This window comes from Fibroporia radiculosa (assembly GCF_000313525.1).
Source record: "Fibroporia radiculosa TFFH 294 genomic supercontigs, scaffold1845, whole genome shotgun sequence".
Lineage (NCBI taxonomy): Eukaryota > Fungi > Basidiomycota > Agaricomycetes > Polyporales > Fibroporiaceae > Fibroporia > Fibroporia radiculosa.
Window position 1 is genome coordinate 1 of NW_012133322.1, and position 24,977 is coordinate 24,977.

General features: G+C 49.9%; 8 protein-coding genes across 8 annotated transcripts; 4 read left to right on the forward strand and 4 right to left on the reverse strand.

The window, feature by feature from the left end:
• Nucleotides 1-1,651: 1,651 nt before the first annotated feature.
• FIBRA_03319 (uncharacterized protein) lies at nt 1,652-2,801 on the forward strand (the record flags this gene model as incomplete). The annotated part of the gene is made up of 6 exons (XM_012325163.1): nt 1,652-1,769; nt 1,827-1,979; nt 2,039-2,156; nt 2,208-2,296; nt 2,354-2,450; nt 2,507-2,801. The coding sequence occupies 6 exons, from the start codon at nt 1,652-1,654 to the stop codon at nt 2,799-2,801; spliced, it is 870 nt and encodes a 289-aa protein (XP_012180553.1).
• Nucleotides 2,802-3,237: 436 nt separating this feature from the next.
• FIBRA_03320 (uncharacterized protein) lies at nt 3,238-4,758 on the reverse strand (the record flags this gene model as incomplete). Its single annotated transcript, XM_012325164.1, has 2 exons — nt 3,238-3,594; nt 3,652-4,758. 2 exons carry the CDS (start codon nt 4,756-4,758, stop codon nt 3,238-3,240), a joined length of 1,464 nt encoding a protein of 487 aa, XP_012180554.1.
• A 2,385-nt stretch (nt 4,759-7,143) lies between these two features.
• Nucleotides 7,144-10,660, reverse strand: FIBRA_03321 (uncharacterized protein; the record flags this gene model as incomplete). Its single annotated transcript, XM_012325165.1, has 16 exons — nt 7,144-7,249; nt 7,299-7,518; nt 7,576-7,600; nt 7,651-7,725; nt 7,774-7,828; nt 7,878-8,072; nt 8,132-8,207; nt 8,270-8,371; nt 8,434-8,654; nt 8,749-8,948; nt 9,002-9,578; nt 9,634-9,809; nt 9,859-9,942; nt 10,021-10,100; nt 10,150-10,345; nt 10,394-10,660. 16 exons carry the CDS (start codon nt 10,658-10,660, stop codon nt 7,144-7,146), a joined length of 2,655 nt encoding a protein of 884 aa, XP_012180555.1.
• Nucleotides 10,661-10,947: 287 nt separating this feature from the next.
• FIBRA_03322 (uncharacterized protein) lies at nt 10,948-11,758 on the forward strand (the record flags this gene model as incomplete). Its single annotated transcript, XM_012325166.1, has 4 exons — nt 10,948-10,998; nt 11,057-11,171; nt 11,232-11,433; nt 11,485-11,758. The coding sequence occupies 4 exons, from the start codon at nt 10,948-10,950 to the stop codon at nt 11,756-11,758; spliced, it is 642 nt and encodes a 213-aa protein (XP_012180556.1).
• Nucleotides 11,759-14,539: 2,781 nt separating this feature from the next.
• Nucleotides 14,540-17,729, forward strand: FIBRA_03323 (uncharacterized protein; the record flags this gene model as incomplete). The annotated part of the gene is made up of 22 exons (XM_012325167.1): nt 14,540-14,608; nt 14,660-14,735; nt 14,788-14,836; nt 14,895-14,916; nt 14,973-15,117; nt 15,178-15,198; nt 15,257-15,297; nt 15,352-15,407; nt 15,468-15,572; nt 15,629-15,754; nt 15,816-15,928; nt 15,975-16,059; nt 16,124-16,171; nt 16,225-16,428; nt 16,496-16,826; nt 16,885-16,958; nt 17,013-17,064; nt 17,119-17,142; nt 17,198-17,221; nt 17,281-17,301; nt 17,361-17,375; nt 17,430-17,729. 22 exons carry the CDS (start codon nt 14,540-14,542, stop codon nt 17,727-17,729), a joined length of 2,001 nt encoding a protein of 666 aa, XP_012180557.1.
• A 262-nt stretch (nt 17,730-17,991) lies between these two features.
• Nucleotides 17,992-20,967, reverse strand: FIBRA_03324 (uncharacterized protein; the record flags this gene model as incomplete). The annotated part of the gene is made up of 11 exons (XM_012325168.1): nt 17,992-18,315; nt 18,393-18,902; nt 19,132-19,173; nt 19,230-19,592; nt 19,648-19,773; nt 19,824-20,166; nt 20,222-20,301; nt 20,350-20,662; nt 20,721-20,761; nt 20,817-20,848; nt 20,910-20,967. 11 exons carry the CDS (start codon nt 20,965-20,967, stop codon nt 17,992-17,994), a joined length of 2,232 nt encoding a protein of 743 aa, XP_012180558.1.
• A 487-nt stretch (nt 20,968-21,454) lies between these two features.
• Nucleotides 21,455-22,475, reverse strand: FIBRA_03325 (uncharacterized protein; the record flags this gene model as incomplete). Its single annotated transcript, XM_012325169.1, has 6 exons — nt 21,455-21,480; nt 21,534-21,756; nt 21,818-21,988; nt 22,057-22,273; nt 22,333-22,384; nt 22,436-22,475. 6 exons carry the CDS (start codon nt 22,473-22,475, stop codon nt 21,455-21,457), a joined length of 729 nt encoding a protein of 242 aa, XP_012180559.1.
• Nucleotides 22,476-23,096: 621 nt separating this feature from the next.
• Nucleotides 23,097-24,919, forward strand: FIBRA_03326 (uncharacterized protein; the record flags this gene model as incomplete). The annotated part of the gene is made up of 9 exons (XM_012325170.1): nt 23,097-23,285; nt 23,392-23,529; nt 23,592-23,700; nt 23,756-23,910; nt 23,966-24,078; nt 24,134-24,303; nt 24,360-24,588; nt 24,645-24,790; nt 24,843-24,919. 9 exons carry the CDS (start codon nt 23,097-23,099, stop codon nt 24,917-24,919), a joined length of 1,326 nt encoding a protein of 441 aa, XP_012180560.1.
• Between the last annotated feature and the right edge of the window lie 58 nt (nt 24,920-24,977).

The following is a 24,977-nucleotide window of genomic DNA, read 5'->3' on the forward strand; positions in this document are numbered from 1 at the left end:
TGTATAAATACCAGAGCAATACAGTGTTGAGAGGGCAGACTTGTTATACTTGTCTACTCCTCGTCAACTTCTCCCACTCTACTCTGAGCCCACCAGCTCCTATAGCCTATCACCCCCACAGACTATATCAATTTCCTAAGCTTCATAAGTGAGTGTTTAGGGGTTAGGGTTAGAGCGGAGTCAAGTATCAGGACGATACCTTGACAGTGTGTCTCACTATTTATTCAACATCTGCATAGCGAATCCCTTCTGAATCCTGTGCCAAATGATAGCAACTCAAATCTGTGACATTCAGCCACAATCAGCATTGTGAATCTTGACTCAGCTGATGATAGCGGTGCACTTCACATAGCTTCACAATCCAGCCACTGAACACCAGGCGGACAAAGAGAACAGCATGTGTGGCATTGTGATGGTTGATGTGATGTGCCTCGGAGAAAAGTTGCACTACTGTTGTGATTTTACTTTACTCTTGGTATTGCTTAATTCTTGACATATTGAGCCTACAAAATTCATGTGTGTACTATTGAACATTCTGCATTGACTGGCGAAAACTCTGAAACATTCTGCTAAGATTTGCACTATAGGGAGCCCAGATACTGAAAAAGTTGCATTACTGGTGCAATAATAGTACGTCCAGGTTGTCATTCAAAGGCTGCCTACAGGAGATCAGTCTGTATCTGAAAACACTCCAGGTTCCATGGATAGACATCCACCCAGGGCTGTGGTAGATCTGGGTTTGATGGTACTGATATTCAGAAGATCAGAAAACTGATGCCTGCCGAGTAGACTGACTTCGGTGAGTGGGCTTTCCGACGCTAACTCAAACCGTTCCCAAATCAGTTCCTCTTACCTAAACTTAAGTATCCAGCAACTGCACTTGAGTCACATAGGACTTGTGTTGGTGCTGAAGACCACGGAATGTCTGCAGTCTGCGCGATTACAAGTTTTGGTAGCCGGTACATCCTGGAGATCTGTACCTTGGAACTCTTGCTCGCAACTCGAAACATTCATTTTAGAAATAGTGATGTTCTATCGTTGCCTTAAATTCTCGTTTAACTGAGCCTCATCTCTGATCACCTCTTGTCTGCCGCCAGGATTCTTCGATCTGAGCACTCACTAGTCAACATTTGTCCCTCCGATGACCTAGGATTATTAGTGGCGTCCCAAAGGGTTTTCATCTTTTTGGCCTGCCTGCTGTACGTTGAAGTTGAAGCTGGGGAGGTACCTGCGAATGATCTCTCAAGACCTGACCGGTGACCAATTATCCCCTGCCAATCACACCTGCACAGTAAGTGGAATTATGAACCCACGAGGCCAAATGCCCTTTACTGAGATGATGATATTGTCGCTACACGCAGTGGTGCCGTACCGTATATCAGATGTTGACTACATATCTCTTACGCTAGATGAGGGTCGACGAACAAGGCGGCCCTGACATGTAGGTGAAATTTTAGACATATATCACACCCCACATTACATCGAAGTTTGTCATGTTTAAGCCATGCCCGATCGAGCTGAACGATTCCACGCACCCGCAAGACTAAGTAGAATTGACACGAGTTCATCTCCCTGTGTTTTCTATAAAATCCAGGGACGTTGTGCGCTATATGCGATTCTCCCAGATTTTCCCACAAGTAGGAATTTTGCCATGTCTGCCTCCCCTTCTCCATCTTCATCTCATCAACCTCCGATATGGAAGGCATACTTCTTCTTGACGAGACTTCATCTCTGGCCTACCGGAACTATTCTTTACTTCTGGCCTTGCGGTATATATATATTTCCTAATATCACTCTGATGATGTGTTCTCATTATCATGAAACAGCGTGGGCCTTGGCGATGTGTGCATACTCGCTGAGTATACCCCCGAAAACGGTGGCTATCCAGACGCTCGCCTACTTTATCGGCAGTACAATCCGACATGATGCTGCTTGTATCTGGAACGACATTTGTGACATGGATCTTGACGGAAAAGTTGGTTAGTATGGATACTTTATCTCAGTGGCCCATGTTCTAGAGATCTAATGGTAGAAACAGAACGTACCAAAGGTCGGCCTCTCCCGTCTGGTCGAGTGTCTGTTCTAGGAGCATTATTATTCCTTGCAGCCCATTGGGCCATCTTGCTTGGCGGGCTCAACCTTATGGGTCCGGACGCGTCTGTGTAGTCTCATTCACCATTGTGGCATTTTCCCTCACGACGATACAGATTTAAACTTGGCCTCGTTGGCCTGCTGACATTTGAATGGATCTATCCTCTCTCGAAGCGATTCACAAACTGGCCACAAGTATGGGGAGGTATGCACATCATTGCCTAGCACGACACCTGACAGCACAAGGACTTACCATTTATAGGACTTGGAATAGCATGGGGATTCGTTGTCGTTTGGGTCTCATTCACAGGTTCTATGGACTTGAACTTCCTGGCTCCCATTGTGCTTGGACTCATTTGGTAAGTGGCCCAGTCATCTCCTGCAATCTAGTGCTCTAATGCACATCCTTCTCAAGCTGGACCATTCACTTTGACACTGTCTATGCACGACAAGACTGGAAAGAAGATTCCAAAGCCGGAGTCTATTCCTGCGCCATCTATTTCGGGAACTATATGCGGCCCATTCTAACCTTCTTCACGATGGTGTTCGTCACCTCACTTGCTTATGTGGGATACCTGAATGGACAGGGTCCTCTGTACTTCCTGATTTCCGTCGCAGGAAGTGCTGTCCATTTTATTTGGCAGTTGAGTAACCCCGAGCTGGGAACTGGCAAGGACAGCAGCAAGCTCTTCCAGGTATGCGCCAATTGATCCGCTAGAGCTGCCAGTGCTCATACTGACGTTTCATGCCAGGCAAACCATAAACTTGGATATATTATCTGGGGGGGCATGCTCTGTGACTATGCCTATAAACTCATGACATGACTCCGTATCAAGACTGGCTACCAATAGTTCACGGTACGGTTACTGCGATCGCATGATACGAATCCCCCTATATCAGTATTTTATTGAGTATACAATAGACAATCTCTATCCAAACGTTGTGTACGATCGCAATAGAACTGAAGTGCTTATCGGCCATTGAAATCCATCCGCGCATTCGGTGAATTGACGACACGCTCGTACTGGCTATCTGAGTCGCCCTCAGTCACACGCCCGCACAAAGGCATACAGCCTTTCATTGCAACTGTACATACAATGCGGCATAAGCATCAGAGGACATTTATGGGAGGACTCAGACTTACCGCTAGGGTGACCCAATGTCGGCTTGTAGGGAACAAAGATGCGAAGCAATGTTTTCCCCAAAGTCAGGTGCTATAAGCTGCGCTGGCCGTCCACTCGGGGAATCCAGAGATCTCAACCACCACCAGAATTCGTTATGTCGGAATCCAACAGATACAAGCCGTATGAAGGGCATGTGTTTGATAATGCGCGCAGAGAATTCCTGTGCAGTGTCAAAGCTGGGAGTAATGGCACAAGGTGCTGGCGGAACATTCGGATGGGTACGTCTGACACAGCCAACGGACCGAACCATAGTGCCATCGATATGAATGCGTATGTACTTGAGTGACTCAGTTGTCGCAAGGATAGGGGGTACTATATCCTGATCATTGGCGGAGTGATATGAGCGAGAAAACAGTAAACGAGAAGGTAGACTCACCATCCACGAGGACAAGCTAGCATGGAAATCCGAGGCTGTATCAAACTCGCAAAGTCTTATTCGTAGACACCGCAAACGTGACCCTGGTCCGGCTATGCTCTTCCAAAAACACGTCGACAATTTGCTGTAGGTCATGATGCTCAACTCGAGCACTATTGGGGACGTGGCTGCTATTAAATCTAGCGCGATGGGAATATATAGCTCTCCGTCCTCCGATCTGTTCCATTGAACCTGAATACTGGGCTTTGCGAGGACCTGCTCAATTGACAAGTCGTGAACAGGGCACGTAATCGGCCATTGTCTAATGGCTGTAATACTTGCTTTAACCAAGTCAAGACTCGGCCAACATGCCCCCTTGGCTGCAGGAGCACCCGACATGGAACTTTGACCTTTCAGAACTAGGACACGTAGCCGGGGGAAAACCTGCACGCAAGCGTCCATGGATATCATGTCAAATGGGAGCTTGAGACAGCGCATTGATGGCTGCTGAATTTGAGATACCATAACCGGCTCGGGTGGGACACGGCGCGTTGAATAATAATCCATCTCTAGACTTTGGACATTGTGCCCCACGGAGATGTTGGAAAGGAGTGCCGGAAAGCTGACTAGATTTTTATGGTCATCGAAGGTCAGCCCCTTGAGATTACTACATGACCTTCGAAGGATACCCATAACTTCATCCCCGGACCCTATCTGACGCAGACGCAACTTTTGCAGATGGCAAAGAGCGGCAAGAGAATCTCCTATGCGCTGCTCGGCATTCAAGAATAATTCGACAGGATCTATGGAGATATACGTGAGGTTACGGGCGTGTTCAAGGAGGACGGCCAGATGCGGTGCAGACAGTTTGATGCCTCTGGGGTCATCGTCGTCTCGAGTGTCGGCCGACATGTTGTACCACACGCACACAGTTAATCTGCGTACCCAGCAAAGTCGTTCTTCAATGTCTTCAAGCATATACGCGCAGATTTTGAGGACCTGCATCGCCGAAAACATGTACACGTCCGAGAGCGCATGCCGCTTGGCGATGAGATGGAGTGGACGAGCTACGGCCGAGAGGTTTAGGGAATCACGAGTGGGGAGGTACGACAAGATTTCTAGTAACATGTCCTCGTTGAGACACGCCAGAGTTGCATTCGAGATGTCAGACACTCTCTGCGAAGAGACACATTAGCCTGAACTCGGACTCCGCACGAGAAGCGAAGGGACCCAAAGAGAGGACCACCTCAGTCGAAGCCATTGCCAATGTGATAGGGGGTGAGAACTGGCTTTGCAATTGTACGCAGATATTCAAGTTGCATTCATATATGTAGTCGACACCAAGGACTTCAGGTTATAGGATAAGCTAGTCAAACAGCGGGAGTGGCTTCGGTGACCGCTTGCCAACGCTGGTATCAATCGCCATGAAAGTAGATCCGGGTTGATGGCGTCAATTTCTCGTCTTGAATCACATATGCGCTCAGGCTACATACTACTGGCACTAGGCTATCTCAACATTCATACCTGGCGTCGCTTATACCGTACTTACACATACGAAACCCAATCGATGAATAGGTCTAAGTACTACGAGCATCATCTGGATCACACTAATTATATGAACCATTGACAAAAGCATATCAAACGTTATTACAGGACAGAGCTTAGCACTGCCGACTCCGAGTGCATAAAATAAGCGCGCTGCGAAAAAAGAAAAAAACGAAATGGACGAGCTGCCACAAGGTGCGAGCATGCTACTCTTTGTCAAAGTCCAACCGAGATTCAAATTTCAACAGAACAAAGGCGGGATTGCAGATTGATTCCAGCCTGGTGTTCAATTTGTTCTATGCTCCGCCCACTCGGAGTGATCATCGTCTTCCACCACCAGAATTGTCCTCCGAGGTCAGACCTATCAGGCATGTACCCAGATCCGAATCCGACCGATATGAGACGGACCGAGGGAAGACATTGGTTGAGAATCTCCGAGAATTCTTGTGCAGAATCATAATCGGGTATGATATGACGAGAGATAGTACAATCCCAGTAAGGCATCGGCGGCGTCGTTGCATGTCGCCCCGAATGCACATTTTTATGTGGGTGAGCGACCTCATGGAGGCCAGTATAGGCGGCACAGTATGCTAGACAAAAACGAGATTAGCAAATACTTCCAGAACAATCCAAGTGAGACTTGCCATCCACTCAAGCAAGTTGGCTTTGAATTGCGGCGCGTCTTCGAATTCACATAGTTGTATGACTAGACAGCATATTCGCGTCCCCGTTTCGACCAAATACGTCCAAAAGGTTGAAGCGAGGTTGATTTAAGGCATTATGCTCAATGTAAGCACAGCCAGAGTTATGTTCTTTACGGCTTCCAGCACGATAGGAAGGCCCAACTTGCCGTCCTGCAAGCTCCAGAAACTTGGCTTTGCAAGGACTCCGCTGATGCATAGGGTGTGGACCGGACATATAATGAGCCAATGCTATAAAATGCGCTTCGACGACGTCAAGATTCGGCCAACAGGTCGTGGGAGCTGAGACCGCGTTGATCTCGTCGGATGTGAATCCTCGTCCGCCCAAATCTAAGACACGTAGCTTTGGACACGCGCGTACATATATCGACATGGCTGTGGCGCCAAAACGAATCACCAATTGGCGCAATACCGGCAGTCGGCAATAGGCAGCAGCGGGTAATGTGATGGGTTGTCCAAGGCGACAAAATTGAGACTGCACAAGGTCCAGATCTTGGATACCTTGCATCACAGAGATTTTTGACATGAGATCTTCAAAACTGAAAGCATCACGGTACCCATCTATCTTGACCCTCTTTAGATTTCTTCGCATGTATGGCAGGATCTCCAGCAAAGAGACATCGGTGTCACCTAGATCTATATCATGTAGATTCTGAAGCTGGACGAGCATATCCCCAATGCGCGGCACCACTCGGAGCAGGGCCCCAATATGAAGAATGCATTAGTATCGGAGATTGTGTGCGTGGTCGAGAAAATCCGCCAAAAGTTCTCCATGGGTAGGAGCCTGATTGTCACAGTTTTCGAACGCCTCATGCTCACGCACAGTCAACCTACGAACCCACCTCATGCGGCCTTGGATATCCGCAAGCATATAGGTGCATATTCTGGTTATCTCCTTCGGTCTGTCCATTGAGATAACTGACAGTGCTTGCCGTTTGGCGATTTGATGAAGTCTTCGAGCGGTTGCCGAGAGATAGAGTGCATCACGACCGTAAAGATAAGAGACAATCTCCACTAGAACGTCTTCGTTGAGATGCAATAGAAACGAACCGGAAGATATAATGAAGAACCTTTTTTTCAACTTACACCACCCAAGCGGATAATCGGACCTTAGCTATCCATGTGAACATGTCGTTCAGCTAACTGATCACGGAGCAAGGCGAGATCAGCCCGATGAAGTCCATGGCAGGTTGTGCGATTGATAGTAAGGCTGAAGCCGAATGGAGCACAAATATAAAAATAATGGTTAACAACAATCGCCGGAAGGTCACCAGCTTCTACGCTTCCCTCCTTTACCCCATTTTTGCAATAAGAATGCAGTCATGTATTCGTATAGCTCTCTATTTGCTCCTCGCCGTTGTATGGAATGGTCACTGCGCAGGGCATGAGCTTAGCCGAGGTCAACATTCGATTAGCACGTACCTGTCTGTGAACATTCTAAACGTGTATCCCCTGACATGTTCGCGGGTGAACATGTCTAACAGGTGCGCAGAATTAGCAAAATGAACGTTGTCGTCACCAGATCCGTGAGCAAGGAGGAAATCAGTGTGGTGGAATCCAGTCACGTTCGAGATGGAAGCAGTGACGTAACCCATCGGATTTGTCTTGGGGACATTCATGTACCGCTCTGTATAAATGGAATCTAAGCCAAAGTTGTATTAGTTGAATTCGGGACCACAGAAACATGCTAGATACTCACCATAGAGAAGCCAGCTTGTAACCGGCTATTCGTAAATTGTCAGCAAGTGTTCATAATTCGACGACTAGCACATACCGCAACTGCCATGGCCAAAGTGTGTATGCCGGCATTAGCTTCTACGACTTTAGCACTCATGAAACCGCCGTAAGACTGTAGATTTTTTCAGTGATTGATGTCGTTCCAGTTGAACACACTCACCCAGCCCCAAATCCCGATACGTTTGGGATCAACATAGGATTTGGCGGCCCATATTCTACTGACGTCAGAAAATGGATGCTAAACTGCTAAAAGAAAACACATACTTCGCTGCATTGATCTGATCCTGAGTTTCCCAGTGCCCAAGGTTGTCCTTCACCGGATTACGCAGCTTCCTCCCCTTGTATCCAGTCCCTCGACCATCAACTATGACGATAACGTATTCCAGAGAGCAGGCAAGATAGTCATGCCAATCATGAGAGTAGTCTAGACTGACTAATTGGGATCCGGGGCCACCATAACTGAAAGAGGACGGTATGAATTAACAAAAAGTCCAGCCATTCATGATATTATGGCTTACACTCTGAATAAAACTGGATACTTTGTCCGTCCTGTGTTATCCATCCTAGGTGGGCGTATCTCAATCACATTCAGCTCTATTGAGACGCGTATCAGTAACGACAATCGATTCTGGTATGCAATGATCTGGATTGCTCACCGTAGCCGTCACTGTCTATAGTCGAGCGCGTAACGACAGGCATCTCAAACTGCGCCAATGTGTCGTTCAGCTGAGGATTCTCAGTGAGAATAAAATCCCGACCTAAGTAATAGGTTTGGAGTAAACCTATTTGGCACAAGTTCATACTAAACCAGCGCACGTACCCTGACCACTGACGTCGATGACCTTCTGCCAGGGCGGCTGAGGGCCATTGTACGACAAGAGATAGAAGCCAGCTTTGGGGGAGAACTGTGCACTATAAACTCCTGGGCTTGAAACATCTGTCAGGGCAGCAGGCTCAACCTTTCCGGATGAGCTTATCGCGGGCAATGGCACTGAATAAATATGACGTTGAAGAGAGTGTGGATTTGCTGCCTGGAAGTACCTAAGTTAGACATTACAATATTAGTCAAATTTACTCGACATAGGAAAGAAAGACACAGGGCTATCGACAGATTTTCGAGGTTGAAGAAACTTACACAAGCCTGCGCTTCACATCAACAGCCAAGATATTTCCTGTAACTTCCCATGGACCCGAAGTCAAGAAACGGGGTGTACTAGATGCTGCAGGGCTAAAGAGGGCGATATGATTATAACCTTCGGGCGTGGGTACAATATCGAGATACGAAGCATGGCCATCTGGCGACATGTTCGTGGGGATGCTGTAGACTCTTTGTTCCTATAAAATACCTTAGCTGTCATTATAATCGCGAGAAATATGATCTAATATACCGCATCGATCCATCCATTGTCTCCTTGTTCCCCGTCTTTCCCAAGCTTTCGAACAACACGTCCGCGTCCTTTTGGTTGAGAAGCGAGGTTGAACAACACAACAGATCCATTGTTGCCCGCGCGATTCACTTCCTTGACAAGAAGCGTAGTGTTGCCTACCCATACGACTTCACTAATGATGCTATTTGTGGGATCTAATTTGCCATCCCAGTCGAGCGAGAACGAAGTGGTCGCAATAGTTTGTGCGTGATTTCCACCATTTGCAAGATACTGATCGAGTCGGAATATATATACTGAGGCCAGAGGATTACTGTGACCAGGCTTGGGGTACTTCATAGTCACCTGCTCCGGGTACGGGACGACAGCATACGAGTTTTCCGTTGGATTGTATATCGGATACGTGAATTCGTCCACGGCGGTCTCGTCGAGACTGAGGAATGCGATGCTTTTTGAATCTGGTGACCACCAAAGAGCATAATCACCCGAATAAACCTCTTCTTCGTAAACCCAATCAGGAACGCCATTGAACATTGACGCATTGCCGCTTGTAGTGACACGGATTGGAGCAGCTGAGGGCCTAGCATGGCATAAGTCGAGACCGAAACAGAAATGCATGACGAAACTATACGAACGAGGGGGATTGAACGACGTATATGTCATTATTCATGACAAACGCGATAGATTGTCCGGTGGGTGCCCATGTCGCGTACGTAGTAACAGCAGGATTAGTCGGCGGAACGAGTGGCCAAGTGGCCTTAGTCTGCAGATCATGGATATAATAATTTCCATAGCTAGAGTGCCGCCACAGCTGCGCGCAGGTTAGCAGCTGTTCTCCCAAGAAAAGAGCATAAGAGAACCTTGACTGTGTCCGCCTTCAACAACATGTATCTCATGTCCGCAGAGAGCTTCCAGGACGACTGAGGGAGAATGTGGCCGTGTTCCTAAACCCATCACACGTAAGATGTCGTCAATGGTTAAGTAGTGAGGACACTTGCGTCCTTCAGATCCGAGAAGGCTACCAGATGTCGGGTGGTATTGCTCTTCAAATCTACCAAAGTCAAAAAGCCATCCTTCGACGTGGCAAAAACGCCATCGCCGGCTTTTGGAACTTGAGATGAACCCTTGGAAGGATTCGTGTGAACTCGCACCTTCTGGTACCCACAATATCCCACCTTTCTTCGCGGAAAACGTGCCATTGAATACATGGTCCATGGTAATATGCTTCGTACCATGGATACGAAACGGTGTCCCTGTATACGAGTGCGCAGCAAATATACCAATGATTGCAGCCAAAGTCACAAGAGCCACGAGAGACGTAACCAGAACTCGGACAGACGCAGGTCGCTATGACGCCGTGAGTAGCAGCGAAAAGGTTCAGAAATCATGACTCACTTTTCCGAAGAATAAAAGGCCACCGTCTCTATCTCTACCTCTGCTGGCATTTTCGGCACTGCCTAGCGAGATACTACCTGTCTTCTCCAGCAATTCGTCGGCCTCGTCGTCAGAGCTAGGGGGATCAAACGGTCCCTCCCCGTAGTATGCCTCCGGCTTGATGGACATGGCTTCCATCTCATCAGCATAGTGGCTGCTGGTCGACGCATTATTGTGCGAAGTGCTGCTTCCCTCTTGCGAAAGGGCTTCATAATCAGATACGTGCATTCTGATTGTGGGTATGAGCGCGATAATGCGAACGATGATCACAACATGGTGAAAACATACCTCTTCTGCCGGTTACGTCCCGGCACCCTTTGACTGGCAAGAGAGTGTGGCTGTGGTCACATTAGCTCGGACTTATGCTCGATCGATTGAAGGTTATCCCCTTTCCAGTATAGATCAAGCCAGTTACATATTACATAACTAAGACATTATCGAGAAACCAACCCAAATGAAGTAAAATCTCACATATCCGGAACAAATCGCAGGTTCGTACAAAACCACCATCAGCAATGGCCAAGTCGACCTCCCCCGGATGGGATCCTGTCTTACTCATTTCTCAGGTAATGTATCATGCATCGAGATCTCAATGACAGAGATTAATGGTAGCTAGGGCCGCAGATTGTCTCTCTGCAGACTTTGCATTATCTGACGCTGGCCGTCCTCCTGCCGCCACTTCTCATCATATTCGCGGAACCAAGTGCTTTGGAATATCATGGTGGTGCTGCAAATGTCGGTACGTGCTGCATCTAGAATTTATGGGGCATTGGCCGCAACTCTACCGTATATATTATAGGTATGGTGATGGACTGGCGTGAAATGGCCGGACGATCGACATCGCGCATGAGCCAGGGCTCTTGGAACTCATGGAACTCAGTTTGGAGCGGTGGGAAGCAAGTCGGTTCAGGAGATGTGCTGGAAGGCCAGTGGGATGGGCGGATAGATCCCTTACGCGGTTGGATTATCGCCACATGTTGGATGGCCGCATCTGCTGCCGAGTATGTTATTCTCAAGCTGACTCCATTGAATAACGGCTGACAATTAAATAGTATTTACTACCTTTATATCCTCATTCGACGACCGCGACTGATTTTAGACTTCTCTCTGACATTGATCTTCAACCATCTCGTGCTGACGACGTACTACTCAAACTCCATCCCTACTTCACTCTTCTTCTGGGGGGCCATAGTGGCCAGTACGGTTCTTATGGTGATAGTGGGAGAGCAGCTTTGTGTCCGGAGGGAGATGACGGAGGGACTCACGGTCGTGTCTTCTAATGACGCAGATGACGTGGAGATGGGAAATCTGCTGAGACGAGATTAGTCACAGAATGCGAGAAGTTGCATCCAGGCAAAGCTCAGAAGCTCACCTTTTAACTTGTGACTCAACGGGGTTGACTGCAAGCTTGCTACTCCCCTCAAGGACTGTAATCCATGTACCCTACTTGTGCCCATCGACGGCGTGGAGAAGGTTGTCTTCCGACGCTGTCAACATGCTTTGTGCGTCCCTCCGAGCTACCTCAACGTTACGTGTACCATTACACCTCTGACACTTCGCTATTCTTTCAGATACGACCCCTTGCCTCTCATCGTACTGCCATTGGGCGATGTAAAGCGGCCACAGTTGTTCACCCTCACAAACACCGCATGCCGCTTCTTTGTCAATAGTCCTTTCCCGCCTTCAAGACCAGGCCGTCTAATATTGTCAGTGACGCCACGACGTCTCCGCCGCCGTGGTCTGGTTGACGAACCTTAGAGATGATAATGGATTCGGCCTCTTTGTGGGTGCGCGAGCAGGAGTATATGTTCAGCATTTTTTTAAATTTTATCTCCTCCGTTGTTTGTGACAATCGATTGTGTCCAGAGCCGGCTAAATGTCTCACGCGGTTTCTCCTTGCATTGTTCGACCGGGGTGGATCCTGCAACTCGCAACTCTCCGCCAAGGATGTTCTGTGGTTCATCGCTAATGTGGTTCTGATTTATTCGTTGAGCTTTGAACCATCCAGCGCATGGTTGGTCCGCGGATTTGGACCCCAATTGTACTATTTGCAAGTCCGACGATCTATGTGCCCCAAGCGCGATCAACTCGCTCCGCATCGTTGGGATGAATGTCAGTCCTCGTCTTGCGGTGTTGTCTCACTTACGCTGATCTACCTTATACAGTTAGCTTTCAGCACGGTGTACGGCACGATGTCGGGGCCCGAGTCTTTCCAGCTCAGTCGTCAACGCCTCTCGACGCCTACAGGATTCAACCAAAGATGCCCTCGATATGCGAGACTATGTGTGATTCAACAACCGATGTACTATCCGTTCACCTCTCGGTCGGATGCACTCGGTGGTATTCATCTAGGGCCGGCGCCGCTCATTCCAGTAATTCGGAGCTCAGGGTAGAGCCCTCGTTCTGGTCTGGATGTAGAGCTGATACTTCTATGGATTCTAGATGACCGCGCTTTCATTAGGTGACCTTGGCCGCGGCACTGCCTTAGGGCCCTAGTAAGCTCGAGAGCTCTTGCTGTCGCCATCTTATCATCGTCATGAACATATGTCCACTTGGCTCAGATACCGTCGTTTTCCGATTGGTGTGCACTGAGTGGACATGGGCGATCACTCCGCCAGTCCCGTACTCTTCCCGATATTCAGGACGACTCGCCCCAAGCTGAAGTGTCGATGTCGCCTTATGCGGGCAGCTGCGGAAGTTCTCCGGACCAACGCGTTCATTTCGGGGTCCAGCGTGCGCCCATCTCGTGTTGACGCGATTGCGCACCCATGTCTACTCGTAGTGCAGCGTGGCCCAGGAGGTGCATACATGCGAGCGCGACTCCACATCCCGAAATGCCACGCACTGTGCACGTCCTGAGGTAGCGTGTAATGTCGGAGTTGGTGCAGTCATCGAAAACGTAACAAGCAAACCCCTCACATTGGAAATGACCTCATGGTTGCTTGTGCGTGCTTATGTCTGCGTACAAATTTGGTCTGATTGCCGGAAGTTCTCGTACCCAGACATGTTTCTGGTGTGTCTGCACAGGGACACGCGCAGTTACGTCTTTGCATGGAACGTCTCACTGGGCGGGGTGTTTCTGCGTGGGCGGGTAGTAGCAATGGCAACAATCAAGGTTTGTTTTCCCAAGTATAGACCACTCGATCTTCTCACATGGTCAAGTATACTTGTCCTAGGCTCGTCAGCGGACATCTGAATGTCTTGAGATATAGCGGGGTTTCTCCTGGATTCGGCTCCGCACAAAGACAGGGATGTTAAATGGATTCCAGACTTTCTGGGGGGTCTGTGGGGTTCTAGATACATGGTGGGCGTAATTCCATTCTTCGTCTGGGCTAACCACAATTGATAGGAATTCAGATGTAGATCTCAGCGACTTGATGGCGGGGTGGCAATCGGTGCCTCTGTCTTCCCACAAACGCAAGGTCTCGGCCACGCCGCACACCACAAGGTACGGCGGTGCGAATCCGAACCCAGAGTGAGGGCATGTTGTGCGGCATGTGCGAGCGTACGCATGATGCAGGTTGGGATCGTTCTCTCTCGACAGTTGTATTGAGAACCGAGTAGTGTCTTCCAGCAGATTACGTTAGGGCGTTGTGGCTGGAGAATGAAACCTCGCTTGCATCAGGTCGGACGAGTAGGGCTCCATCTCGGTTCGCCCACGAGGCGCCACTATAATGGACAAGTCTGCTAGATTGCTGCACGCGTGAATCCGACGCGGCTGGTGGCGCGAGTCCACTCCGACTGCAGGCCGCCTTGGCGAGTGCGGGTGCGAGTGCGAGTGCGAGTGCGAGTGGATGTGTGTGTGTGCTCTCTGTCTCTCCCAGATCTCTGGGCAAAGGCTGCTTTACATGCACGGCTCGAAGGTGACCGCCAATTGCCTCCAGCCACTGCCAACTCGCCCAATCGGACATCCTTTGTGACCTCGGCCAGTATTACGTCCAACCCGGGCGCGCCTAACCAGCCTTGGGAGGAATTCGTCTTTCCGTTTCCGGTAGGCGCGTATTTACCGCTCTCACACGAGGTCCCGAGCCCGTATATAAGACCAGCGTAATCCGCTCGCCCGTCCGTCGGGTTGTGTTCTGCACATTTCATTTCATTGCAGCAGCCATGAACACAATCAAAAGTCTTCTGTCTCCGCTCACAGGCAGCAATGCAAATCCAATCCAGGACACTTTGGTATACCCTCTTCAGCTCCATCCAATCTATCCCCAACTAACTCTTGCTCAGAAATTGGTAGTTATTGGCGGCACGGTCGAAACAGCGAGACGAGCTTCCGTTTCTGCCTGGAATGGCTTCATTGATTGTCAGTCGTCCTCTCCAGAGACCATCGCTATCGACTGAGTGTGTCTGCCCAGCTTTCTTCCTGACTGCCCACTTCAGCCAAGAGGATTATCCATATGACTGGTCAGCCTTTGAGCTCCCATGACCAGAACCTGCCACTAATGTCCTATGCCCCTTGCAGGTTGATGCACTGGCTCTCAAAGGTTAGTACACGGGCCGTCTGCGAGCTCCGCTGACTGAGCTCACGCAACACGTTCAGCAACCTGCGTGGGGACGAAGCAGGGAATTTGACATTACGACACGCACCGCCAGTCGACATGGTCTCACGCAGTCCACTACAGGCGATTTGGAAGACCAAGAGGAAGACGAGGACGCGCTTGTCGGAGGCCAGCGCAAACGCAAAGGTAAGGGCTGCATCTGAAGCTTATCGGAACGCCGCCGACGTCTCATATTCTCGGTTGCAGTGGCAATCATTCCGAGTCTCGGTAGGTACCTGGCGCTCTGGTTAATATCCGGATTACGTCATATATACTGTGCGATCAGACACCACACACACCATCTATTATCGTGGCCACTGGCTTCGGGTAAGTCATGGAATTGCAGTTTAGACTCATGTTCTGATAGGCTTTGATATCCAGATTACGCGCACGAAGCGTTTCCAGGATTATGGTTCGTATGCTGAGCTCAAGATAAGGTCAGCGGAGATCGAGCTCACGAAACAATCTCAATGCTGAAGGCTCTGTTTCGCTCGCAGCGTTGTCGCGCGCAATAACGACATCCTCAAGAGACTTGTACTCGAGGCCAAACGTGAGTACGAGAAGGATGCGGAGCACCGCGTGCACATATTCATGGCCGATACGTAAGTGCGGCGTTTGTCTCACCGATGTTTACCCCGCCTGACGTGTTCGCGTCTAGGACATATGGCTGCTGGCGATGGAACGGGGCACGACAGAAACGTCCAATGAGTTCAATTGTATTGGAGCCGGGTGTCAAAGATATGATCCTTGCCGACTGCAAGGACTTCCTATGTTCGGAGGATTGGTACGTCTCACATCTTTTCGTCAACGTAATGGCTCTTGATCTAATGACCGCATTCGCTCAGGTATGCTGAAAGAGGTCGGCCTTCGCACGTCCTGCTTTCTGATATGGGTACTGACGACCCCCGAAAGGCATCCCATTCCGCCGCGGGTATCTGCTGCACGGTGTGCCTGGAAGGTGCGTTCTCACCCAGGCTCAACCCTGTGACTCATCTCACCCGCAGTTGACAGTGGCAAGACATCACTCATTCACAGTCTTGCCGGGGAACTGGGTCTTGACATCTATGTAGTCAGTCTGTCATCCAAAGGGTGAGCGCTCGCGTCATGGCATGCCAACTATGTGGCTTGATTGATCACCCAAATGCAATGTCAGCATGAGCGACAACACATTGTCAAACCTCATGGGAAACGTACCATCCAGGTTCGTGTTCCTTTCGGACGACTATCGGTAATCATGCTCACGTCTTCGGTTAGATGCATATTGCTCCTTGAAGACTTGGATGCTGCATTTACTAGGGGCGTCTCGCGCGACGACACTTCGACTGGCGCGCCAACTAGCACGACGTCGTCTAGTTCCGCATTGTCGGCGAAGAACAAGGATGATAGCAATGATGGGTCCACTCTGAGTCTCAGCGGGCTGCTCAACAGTCTCGATGGCGTCGCAGCCGCTGAGGGCCGGTGAGCCGCGAGTCTGGGTCCCCGGTCACAGCGTCATCAATGCTAATACGATTCCCCGGTTTTGCAGACTCCTCTTTGCGACGACCAACCATATCGAGCGCCTCGACCCGGCGCTCAGCCGCCCGGGTCGAATGGATGTATGGATTAATTTCAAGCACGCAACTAAATGGCAAGCGGAGGGCATCTTCAAGTGCTTCTTCCCAGTCAAGTCTGCAACGCCTGCCGGCTCATCGTCATCCGCGTCTGCACCCAGCACCGGTGCTGATCCGACGTCGCAGGAGGGGCTTCCTGTGTCCAAGCGCAAACAAGCGACTCACGCCATTCCGCTGCTTACGGAAGAGGAAATATCTACCCTCGCGAAGCGCTTCGCAGATGCAATTCCTGAGGATGAGCTAAGCGTAAGCTGTCGTCCAGCGTCTACGAAACGGCGATGTCTGATACCCATGCGTTCATCAGGTCGCTTCGCTGCAAGGCTATCTTTTGCGAAACAAGACGCGTCCGCAGGAATGCGTGGATGAGGTGGCAGACTGGTTCGTATTTCTCACGTGCATCGTTCATGTTGGGCTCAATCGCACGTCGCGCAGGGTCATTCAAGAGCGCGAGACCCGAGCCAAGCTGAAGAAGGAGAAAGAGGAGGTCAGCAGTCCAAGTCAAGTGCTGAGGGCGTGCCGTACTGACTCATAAATTTAGCGCGAGGCAAAGGAGAAGAAAGAGGTACATGGTCACGCTGCAGTGGTGTTAGCGACTTATTGATTCTTTGTCCGCGCAGGCCGAGGAGAAAGCGAAGAAAGAGGTAAGTTACCGAGGCGGCAATTCCTGTATTAGCTGCTGACCGCCCACTCATTCCAATAGAAGGAGTCAGAGTCCAAGGAGGTAAGGTGCCTCCCCTTGTGACATATGCTGGTCATTGACGGACTAAACCCCTGATGCAGAAGGCTGCTGCGGACGTAAGAGAGCCTGTCTTGTGGGGAAGCTCTCTCTGACCATGCTGACTTGTATAGAGTGCGGAAAAGAGCTCGAAGAAGGAATCAAGAACCAAGACCAAGAAATCCTCCCGCAGCGAATCAAAATCCGCCTCCACGACGGACGCCTCGCAAGCCTCCGACGCCGCAAGTTCTGATTCAACGTCGACCTCCGAATCCGAGAGCAGCAGTGGCGGCGCTGAGGCGGACACTGAGGAAAGCGTGACTTCCGAAGAGGAAGCCGAGCAGCCGGAGAAGAGTGATAAGGCCGTAGAGACCACCGATCGTCAAGAGAAGTGGGTCGCTGTGAAAGGGCACCCACCGGATCCGTGCGTTTGATGGAATTGGACCCTACCTCGCACACAAACCCATCTTCGTGATACCTATCATTCAACCCGCTTCGCGCTCACCATCTTTGTTATTCCCGTGCTTAGAAATGTCATTACGAATGCTCACGAAATGTCTATTCATGATCTCATGTTGTGCTCCAGCCAAGAGTGTCTAAAATAACGCGGTGAGTGTATATAATTGGGTGCACGGAGAACAGAACGGAATACGACAAGTGACAGTGTAATAGGGTAAGCGCACACATATAGGTAAGCTAAGTAGACTTCAGAGTAACTTCTGAAAGGGTCCGGAAAGCTTCCTTGTACGCGTCTAGCAGGGCCTTGACACGGGTGCGTTCTGCAACTAGAGTTTCATCCTCGTTCAACAAATCTGAGAACAGCTCCGGCTTATACAACGACGCGACCAGGCGGTTCTGTACCTGCTGAGACGTATTGTTGACGAGGAAGTGCATGATAGATTTTGGTACGAGATCCTGGATCGTTTGGCGCACAATATTGAAGTATGAAGCAATCAGCGAGCGGATGAGGTTCGTCTCCATCTCCTCTCGCATGGTGAGTTGTGGCCCTCCATCGGTTGCCTGTAGGAGCCGAACAGTAAGTGGGTCGGCCTGTTAGTCCCGCAGTGGACACGCCGGGACAAAGACCGCACACTCACCGCCTCAATGTGTTTCCCCAGGCTCTTCATGTCAAACGCCGCATTGTTGCCCTCTAGATCCCTCTTCCCTGCCATAAGCCCCGAATGAAGCGCCGGGTCTCCACCGTTGATGTCGCGCCCAACGGAAGCCGGCGCACCGCCAGGGTGGCCACCAGCACGGTCGGCACTGGCACCCGCGAGCGGACCCGGGCCATTCTGACCGAAGAAATAATTCAGGAACGTCTCTTTTGCCGTCCCTGAGTGCGGCGACGACCCTGGCGCAGCGACCGGCTGTGAGTGTGGGCGTATCGTGCCATGGAGCGGTTTTGGTGACGTGTGCCTCTTCGGGACGGTCACCATCTCACCGGCAGCTCCAATCGTCGTTCGCGCGCGGTCGTGCACGGTCGACGACACAGAGCGTGAATCACGAGGTGGGAGACCGTTTACCCCATTGACCCCATTGACGTCTTCCGATGTCTCCTCATCTTCTTCTGGAGATGCTGCGCCATTCACTGACTGAACAGAGGAAGGCTGTGCCGTAACGTTCGTTTCAAAATTTGTCCATCGAAGTATCGAAGAGCATGCTTCCCCGCCGTGTCTCGCGTTTTGGTGGGGCTGTCGCCGCCGACTGAGCGGCGGCGGCGGATCCGGAAATGAAAGCAGGGTGGTTCGTGTTGATATATGCGGTCTGGATGTCAATTAGGCTTTGCGTATATTCGGTTGTCGGACCCAGTCTCTCTCGCAGCAACTCCGAGATTACTTCGACGAGCTGTGCGTGCAATCGGGGGAATCGTTGTAGTTCCTGCATGTGATATGTGAGTTCAGTCAAGATGCGACCACAAGAACGGCCATGCCCACCGCGCTCGTGCAATTGTGGCAGATTTTGACCAATTCCTCATACACTAATTCCACACAACGCAGACTTGGCGCCTCGAGAAGTTTGATCTGAGGCTTGACAAGCAAATCAAAAGCAATTTCTGGAACGAAGAGACTCGGACGTGGTCCGGTGGAATTGCGGATGGCAGTTCTGATATCCTGGTTGTCCAAGTTGTGGGTGGAATCAATGGACGCGAGCGCTGTTCCAAAAACGTCGTTGAATATGTAGTATATCCGCGCGCCGCCGGAGAGCTCTTTCGTAGATATATCGACGCTAGTGCCTTCTATGGAAGCTACGAAGTCGCGAGCGAATTGTGTCATGAGTCGCAGTACAAGCGCGCCTTGCTACAAAACAATCAGACTTGAAACCTGAAATGATTCCGAGGCATCAGCACCATACCTGGTTAGTATCACCGTATATGGCCGCATCGCCAAATGAGTTGAGCTCTTGCTGGGCTTGGCCCATGAGTGTATTCAAGCGTGCTTTCATATCTGGTAGCTTGTCTCGTATATGATTCATCAGAACCTGCACAGTTATTCAGTTCTATAGGTTGCAGGGACATCAATGGCACTAACCTGATTGAGAGACTTCGCCAGGTACTTTGTTCCGTTCTTGTGGGCTATATTCCGGTACGCAGGGTGATTTCGGAAAAACTCGGTTTCGCTATCCAATGCGTCTGACATGCTCTTGGACGCGTTGATGTCCTGCTGACTACGGCACACAACCCCGATGAATCCCAGTTTAAGCGGATAGACACGACCAGTCAAGATATCGAGGGCATTCGTCCCCGCATCCATCAGGTCGAGTTTGGTAAGTACACCAATCGTTCGGCGGCCCTGGGGGTCGACGGATCTGGCAAGCTTGAGAGACTCCGAATTTGCCAAGTCGACATTCGCAGCGGAGACAGCCAAGATGACACTGAATAATCTGGATTAACATTGGCAAGCACTTGTGAGTCCTTATTGTTCCATACCAGTTTGGCTTGGAGATATAGTCTACTACCAAACTTCGGATTTGGCGCTCGATATCACTGGGCTGGTCGCCCACAGGTATCTACAAGCACCATTAATACCGCGCAAAGTTGGAGAATGTCATGGGAACCTTTGTTAATCCCGGTAAATCCACTAAAGTCAAGTCGAGCACGTCCGGGCTATATATCCGTAGATGAATGGGTAATTTGCTGATGCCCTTATTCTGACCAGCCACTCTGAACGTCTCCTGCTCGATTTCACGGCGAATTTCATTGAAATCTGTGAATCGCTTGTCAATGTGGAGGAACTGGCCCCATTCCGTGTATGTCGGCTCTGATGAACCGAGCGTCGATTCCGGCACGGGTGTGTGTATGAGCTGGAGGACAAGCGGCCTCCGTGTAACAATGCCTTGGCCCCGAGGGAGGAAGTCTCGGCCGACAATGCTGCAAATTGACGATAACTGAGAATGCTGCCTACACCAGGAGCTATAGGAAGACGTACGTTTCGAGCACACTGGATTTGCCAGCAGATTGGCTACCCACCTAGAGCCCCTCGTTAGCCTCAAAGCCAACCAATTGTAAAATGAATGAGACGTACCACCGCCAGCTGAGGCATGTCCAACTCGCCCCCTGCAGCCACCAACAAGGTCTAAGAACACAGTCACACTATACACCTCTATGAACCACATACCAAGGTTGGCAAAAGTATCCTGCAGCTTGTTCACAAGTTTGATGAGGTCTGCGTCCATGGTGGGCAGAAGACAAAGGTCAAGGCAACTTAGTGGCGGGACAACTTGCTGTAGTACACGCTATCGCGGGGCAACGCGTCGTCCTTCGGCAGCAAATCACGCGTCGAACTCCAAAGCGCAGTTCTTTCAGTTGGATGCCCCTCGAAATGCGTGAATTCAAGACGAAGTGTCGGAGACAAAGCGTGTATGGAAAGCAGGTGAGGGACAGCAACTAGCCTGGATTCCAAAGTTCTTACCGTTGTAAAGGATAAATAATCACGTGCGCCATTCGCTAATAAGCTGTAGCAACGAACTGAGAGCTTCTAATATTGTCGGCAACCCAACCAGAGCAAGCCCGAACTGCGAGCAGTATGTGCCGAAAGCAATACTCAGAACATTATGCAATACATGACACATAACATCTGCTAGTTGAAAGTCAAACATTCAAAGAAGCCAGCCAGCCAATGTATTGCAGATTAGTGCACAATCGCTATCAACATACTCTAGTCTAGATAGCCTTGCTCTTGACAAGCTCTGCAAGACATAATTAGACAGCCAGAAGACACCAAATGAATACCAGCACTCACGCTCAACTTCCGCTACGGCACTAGTCAAGATTTCCTTCTGCGTCTTGTCATCATTGATGTTTTTCAACACGTTCGCGATGACAGTCTTTGCAAGCTCGGCTTGCTCGCTCTCCTTCTGTTGCTGCTCAAAACGCACCCAGCTATCCAGAACCGACTTCACCTCCGACGCAAGGAAGACCTTCTGACGTTGCACGAAAGCCTCCGATTCAAGCTGCGCTGTTTCCTATATCACGACAACGACGCGCCATGAGATCTAGTTTGGCCGTACCGCCGTGCACACACACCTTGGATAGAGCGAAAAGACCCTCAGTAACAGAGACAACATCCTTCATCTGCTCAACAGACGCAATGCGGTCCTTCACAACCTGCGTGTGCTCCGAACGCGACTTGTCGAGGATGCCCTTGATACGCTGAATGTGGCCCTCGGCCCAGTCACGATAAGGCTCTCGTATGCTCTATTTCGAGCGGGGCCGACATAATAATCAGAGGTCGCAACAAAATGCAAAGCCCAAATTATGAATACCTTGGCAATGAACGTAAGGAGGATGAAAAAGCCAGCCGCGATGACGGATTCCTCATTCACGACATAGAGCTCCTGCGATATGGCGGTTGCCAGAAGGCCGGTACTGAGGATAACTGTGCCGGTTTTGGTGATGAGACCAGGGGAGGAAGGAACCTTGTTGATCAGCTCCGACGCGCGCTCGGCGGGTGGTGGGTTGGAGGAGCTCGCCATGCCTCGACTACAAATCAGCCATGTTGTAGTCAGATACAGCACAGAGCCGTATTCAGGAAAACGCACGCTGCGAGGGCTCGAGGAATAGAGGCGACCGTTTGAGGTCGCACCCTCGATGCTAAGTTCATTCCAGTGAGCTTGGATGCCCTACGAGTTTCCAGAAACCTACCTGATGCCCTCAGAGAGTTAACGGCAATTCTGGACGCCATCGGTCGTAAAGTAAAGATCGTGCAAACTGGCTAGCAAACGCTGGTCGTGACGAGCTTGACCTCGGGTAAACAACGCACAAACCCCGCGCGTGGGAAACCACCGTCCGATTTTCTACGAGTGGTTTATAAGTTAACTTGTCCAACGCAAGTCACCGTAAACTTTTGTTCTGTGGTATTCACGATGTGTTTGTTTCTAGCACGACTGGCAGTGTGACCCAGTTATGTGTCATTTCGTATTTCTATACTCATTTGAGATGCGGTAGTGTCGCATTGACAGCCGCATCGTCTCAAGAAGTCAGCCGTGCGATGGCCGTCTCAGTGCAAGGTGCACAGTTGCATTCGTGTATTGGTACTACTTTGTCTCTAGGAAAGTTTAAGCAGTCGTTGAGCTGACCCCGTGCTGCGCGCCATGGCAAAGCAGGACGATCAGTATGTGCTCCGCGAGTCCGACGGGGCCACCCGGGCGAATAGGTACCGTCGTTGTCAATGTCCATGAGAACATCTAACTGAGATGATGCATATGCTTCGATATCAGTCTGTGTTTGAATTGAGCAGTGAAAGCTGAGGTGAAAAGGGGGAAAGCTCATATCATACTCTTTCTAGGTTGTCCCTCATTGAACTATGTCCCCTGGGCTCCTACCTTATACCCTTGTGCTCTTATCTTTGGGCGTTTTCGTTCCAGCCCAGTCTTTCATTCCCTCTGTTATCCCCCTTGCTGTCCGATCACCCTACCTGAATAGCTGGGCGATTGCGACCGAACCGTCCTTCCCTTCCACAAATACCTCTGCGATTTTCTGGTTCAATCCCAGAGTGAGTCTTCACGTAGACACTTGCTTCATATATCTGATAATCATACGCTCTCTTGTTGAAAACGGACTGGCTGGGTCGTATCATGGTTGATGGAACAACCTACCAGTGGTTGGGTAACAGCAGCACAAACCAAAATGTCACCGTTGCTCGTCTGGTCAGTACTATGATCACACCTACGCGAACTATCCAAGTCATCGAAGCGGGCCCCGTGAATATGACCGTCACATTTCTCTCACCCATAGAAGTATGCACTGAACTGCTCAATTAGACTGTCCGCGCGAGCATGTTTGTTAATTGATGATCCAGCCTTCTGACTGGGTCAGGCAATCCTTATCATTTTCATATTTAGCTGTTGAGGCCGAAGCAACAGATGGCAAGGCGCACAGTGTACAGGTTTATTCTGACATTGCTGCCCGTGCGCAATTTGTCGTTGGTTTTATATCGATTGATCATAATAATCTGTGCGATAGAATGGACATCTCCCATTCATACTGACGGTGTGAACTGGACCACGATGACACCGAGCGACATCGTGTACCACCAGTTCCAACTGTCGCAGCCCACATATCTTTCAGAGATGCTGGAGTTCCCTTCGGATGGTAGCTATTATTATGCTATGTCTCGTGTACGTCCACCACACAGCAGCGCCGCAGAACATTTATGCATGTGAACTCTCACAGGGCGAAAATGTGACCTACAAGACGTGCTCTGATACAGTTTGCCGATCCAATTTTACGCAATACGGTACCCTTGCGAACGTAGAAAATGACATCAATTTTCGCGCAATTAACGAGTGAGTCCTTTGCTTGAATCGTCGTCTTCGCGGAGTGTATGACAGTGTTTACCAGTAATTCTCCTGTTTTTGCCATGTCTATCGACCTCGGAGACATTATTTCTACCCAGTCATCTCCCGTTGTGTGGGCCGTAGGATATAACCAGAATCCGGCCATCCAATACACCGTCTCAAATGGCGAATATCAGCTACTCAGTCCACTTTTCACCAACTGTCGCCGATGCGGTCAGATCCCTGTCGTCCGTCCGCCTCACAGATCTAATGCCAACTCTAGATTGTAGATTTCCTTTCCGACTTTTCAGATGCTGAATCGAGAGCTATAGCTATGGATAATCACGTCCAACAGGCGGCTTCACAAGTGACAACCGACCAGGGATATTATACCCTATTATCCCTGTCAACTCGACAGGCATTCAGTTCTATGTCTATAACTATTAGCCCCGACTCCATCGGCAATGATTGGAGTATCTCGGATGTAATGATTTTCATGAAGGACATGGGATTCGACGGGTATGGTTCAGCTCCGCTCACCTGCTGATCCCATACATTGACATTCATAAATTGAGGGGTGTCAATTCTGTAGACAAAATGTATGGATCGTTTCCAAACTTTCTGTTCTTCAACGCTTCCTTAGGAGGGCCACTCCTCTCACCCTTGCTTCAAACTCAATTCAATAACGCATCTCGACAGAATTATGCCGCGACAGAATTGGGTGAGTGAACATAATATAGTTGAGGACAGCGATATTGAAGTGTTGTTGGTAGGTCAAATATTTCCGACATCCGTTGACCCTACTTGGGCTGCTGATGAGGCAGTAGACCGTATGTGTGATTTTGTCTAGAGCCTTATGCGACGATTGACGTTCGCCTAGAAACAGCCAATATGTTGATTATGGCGGC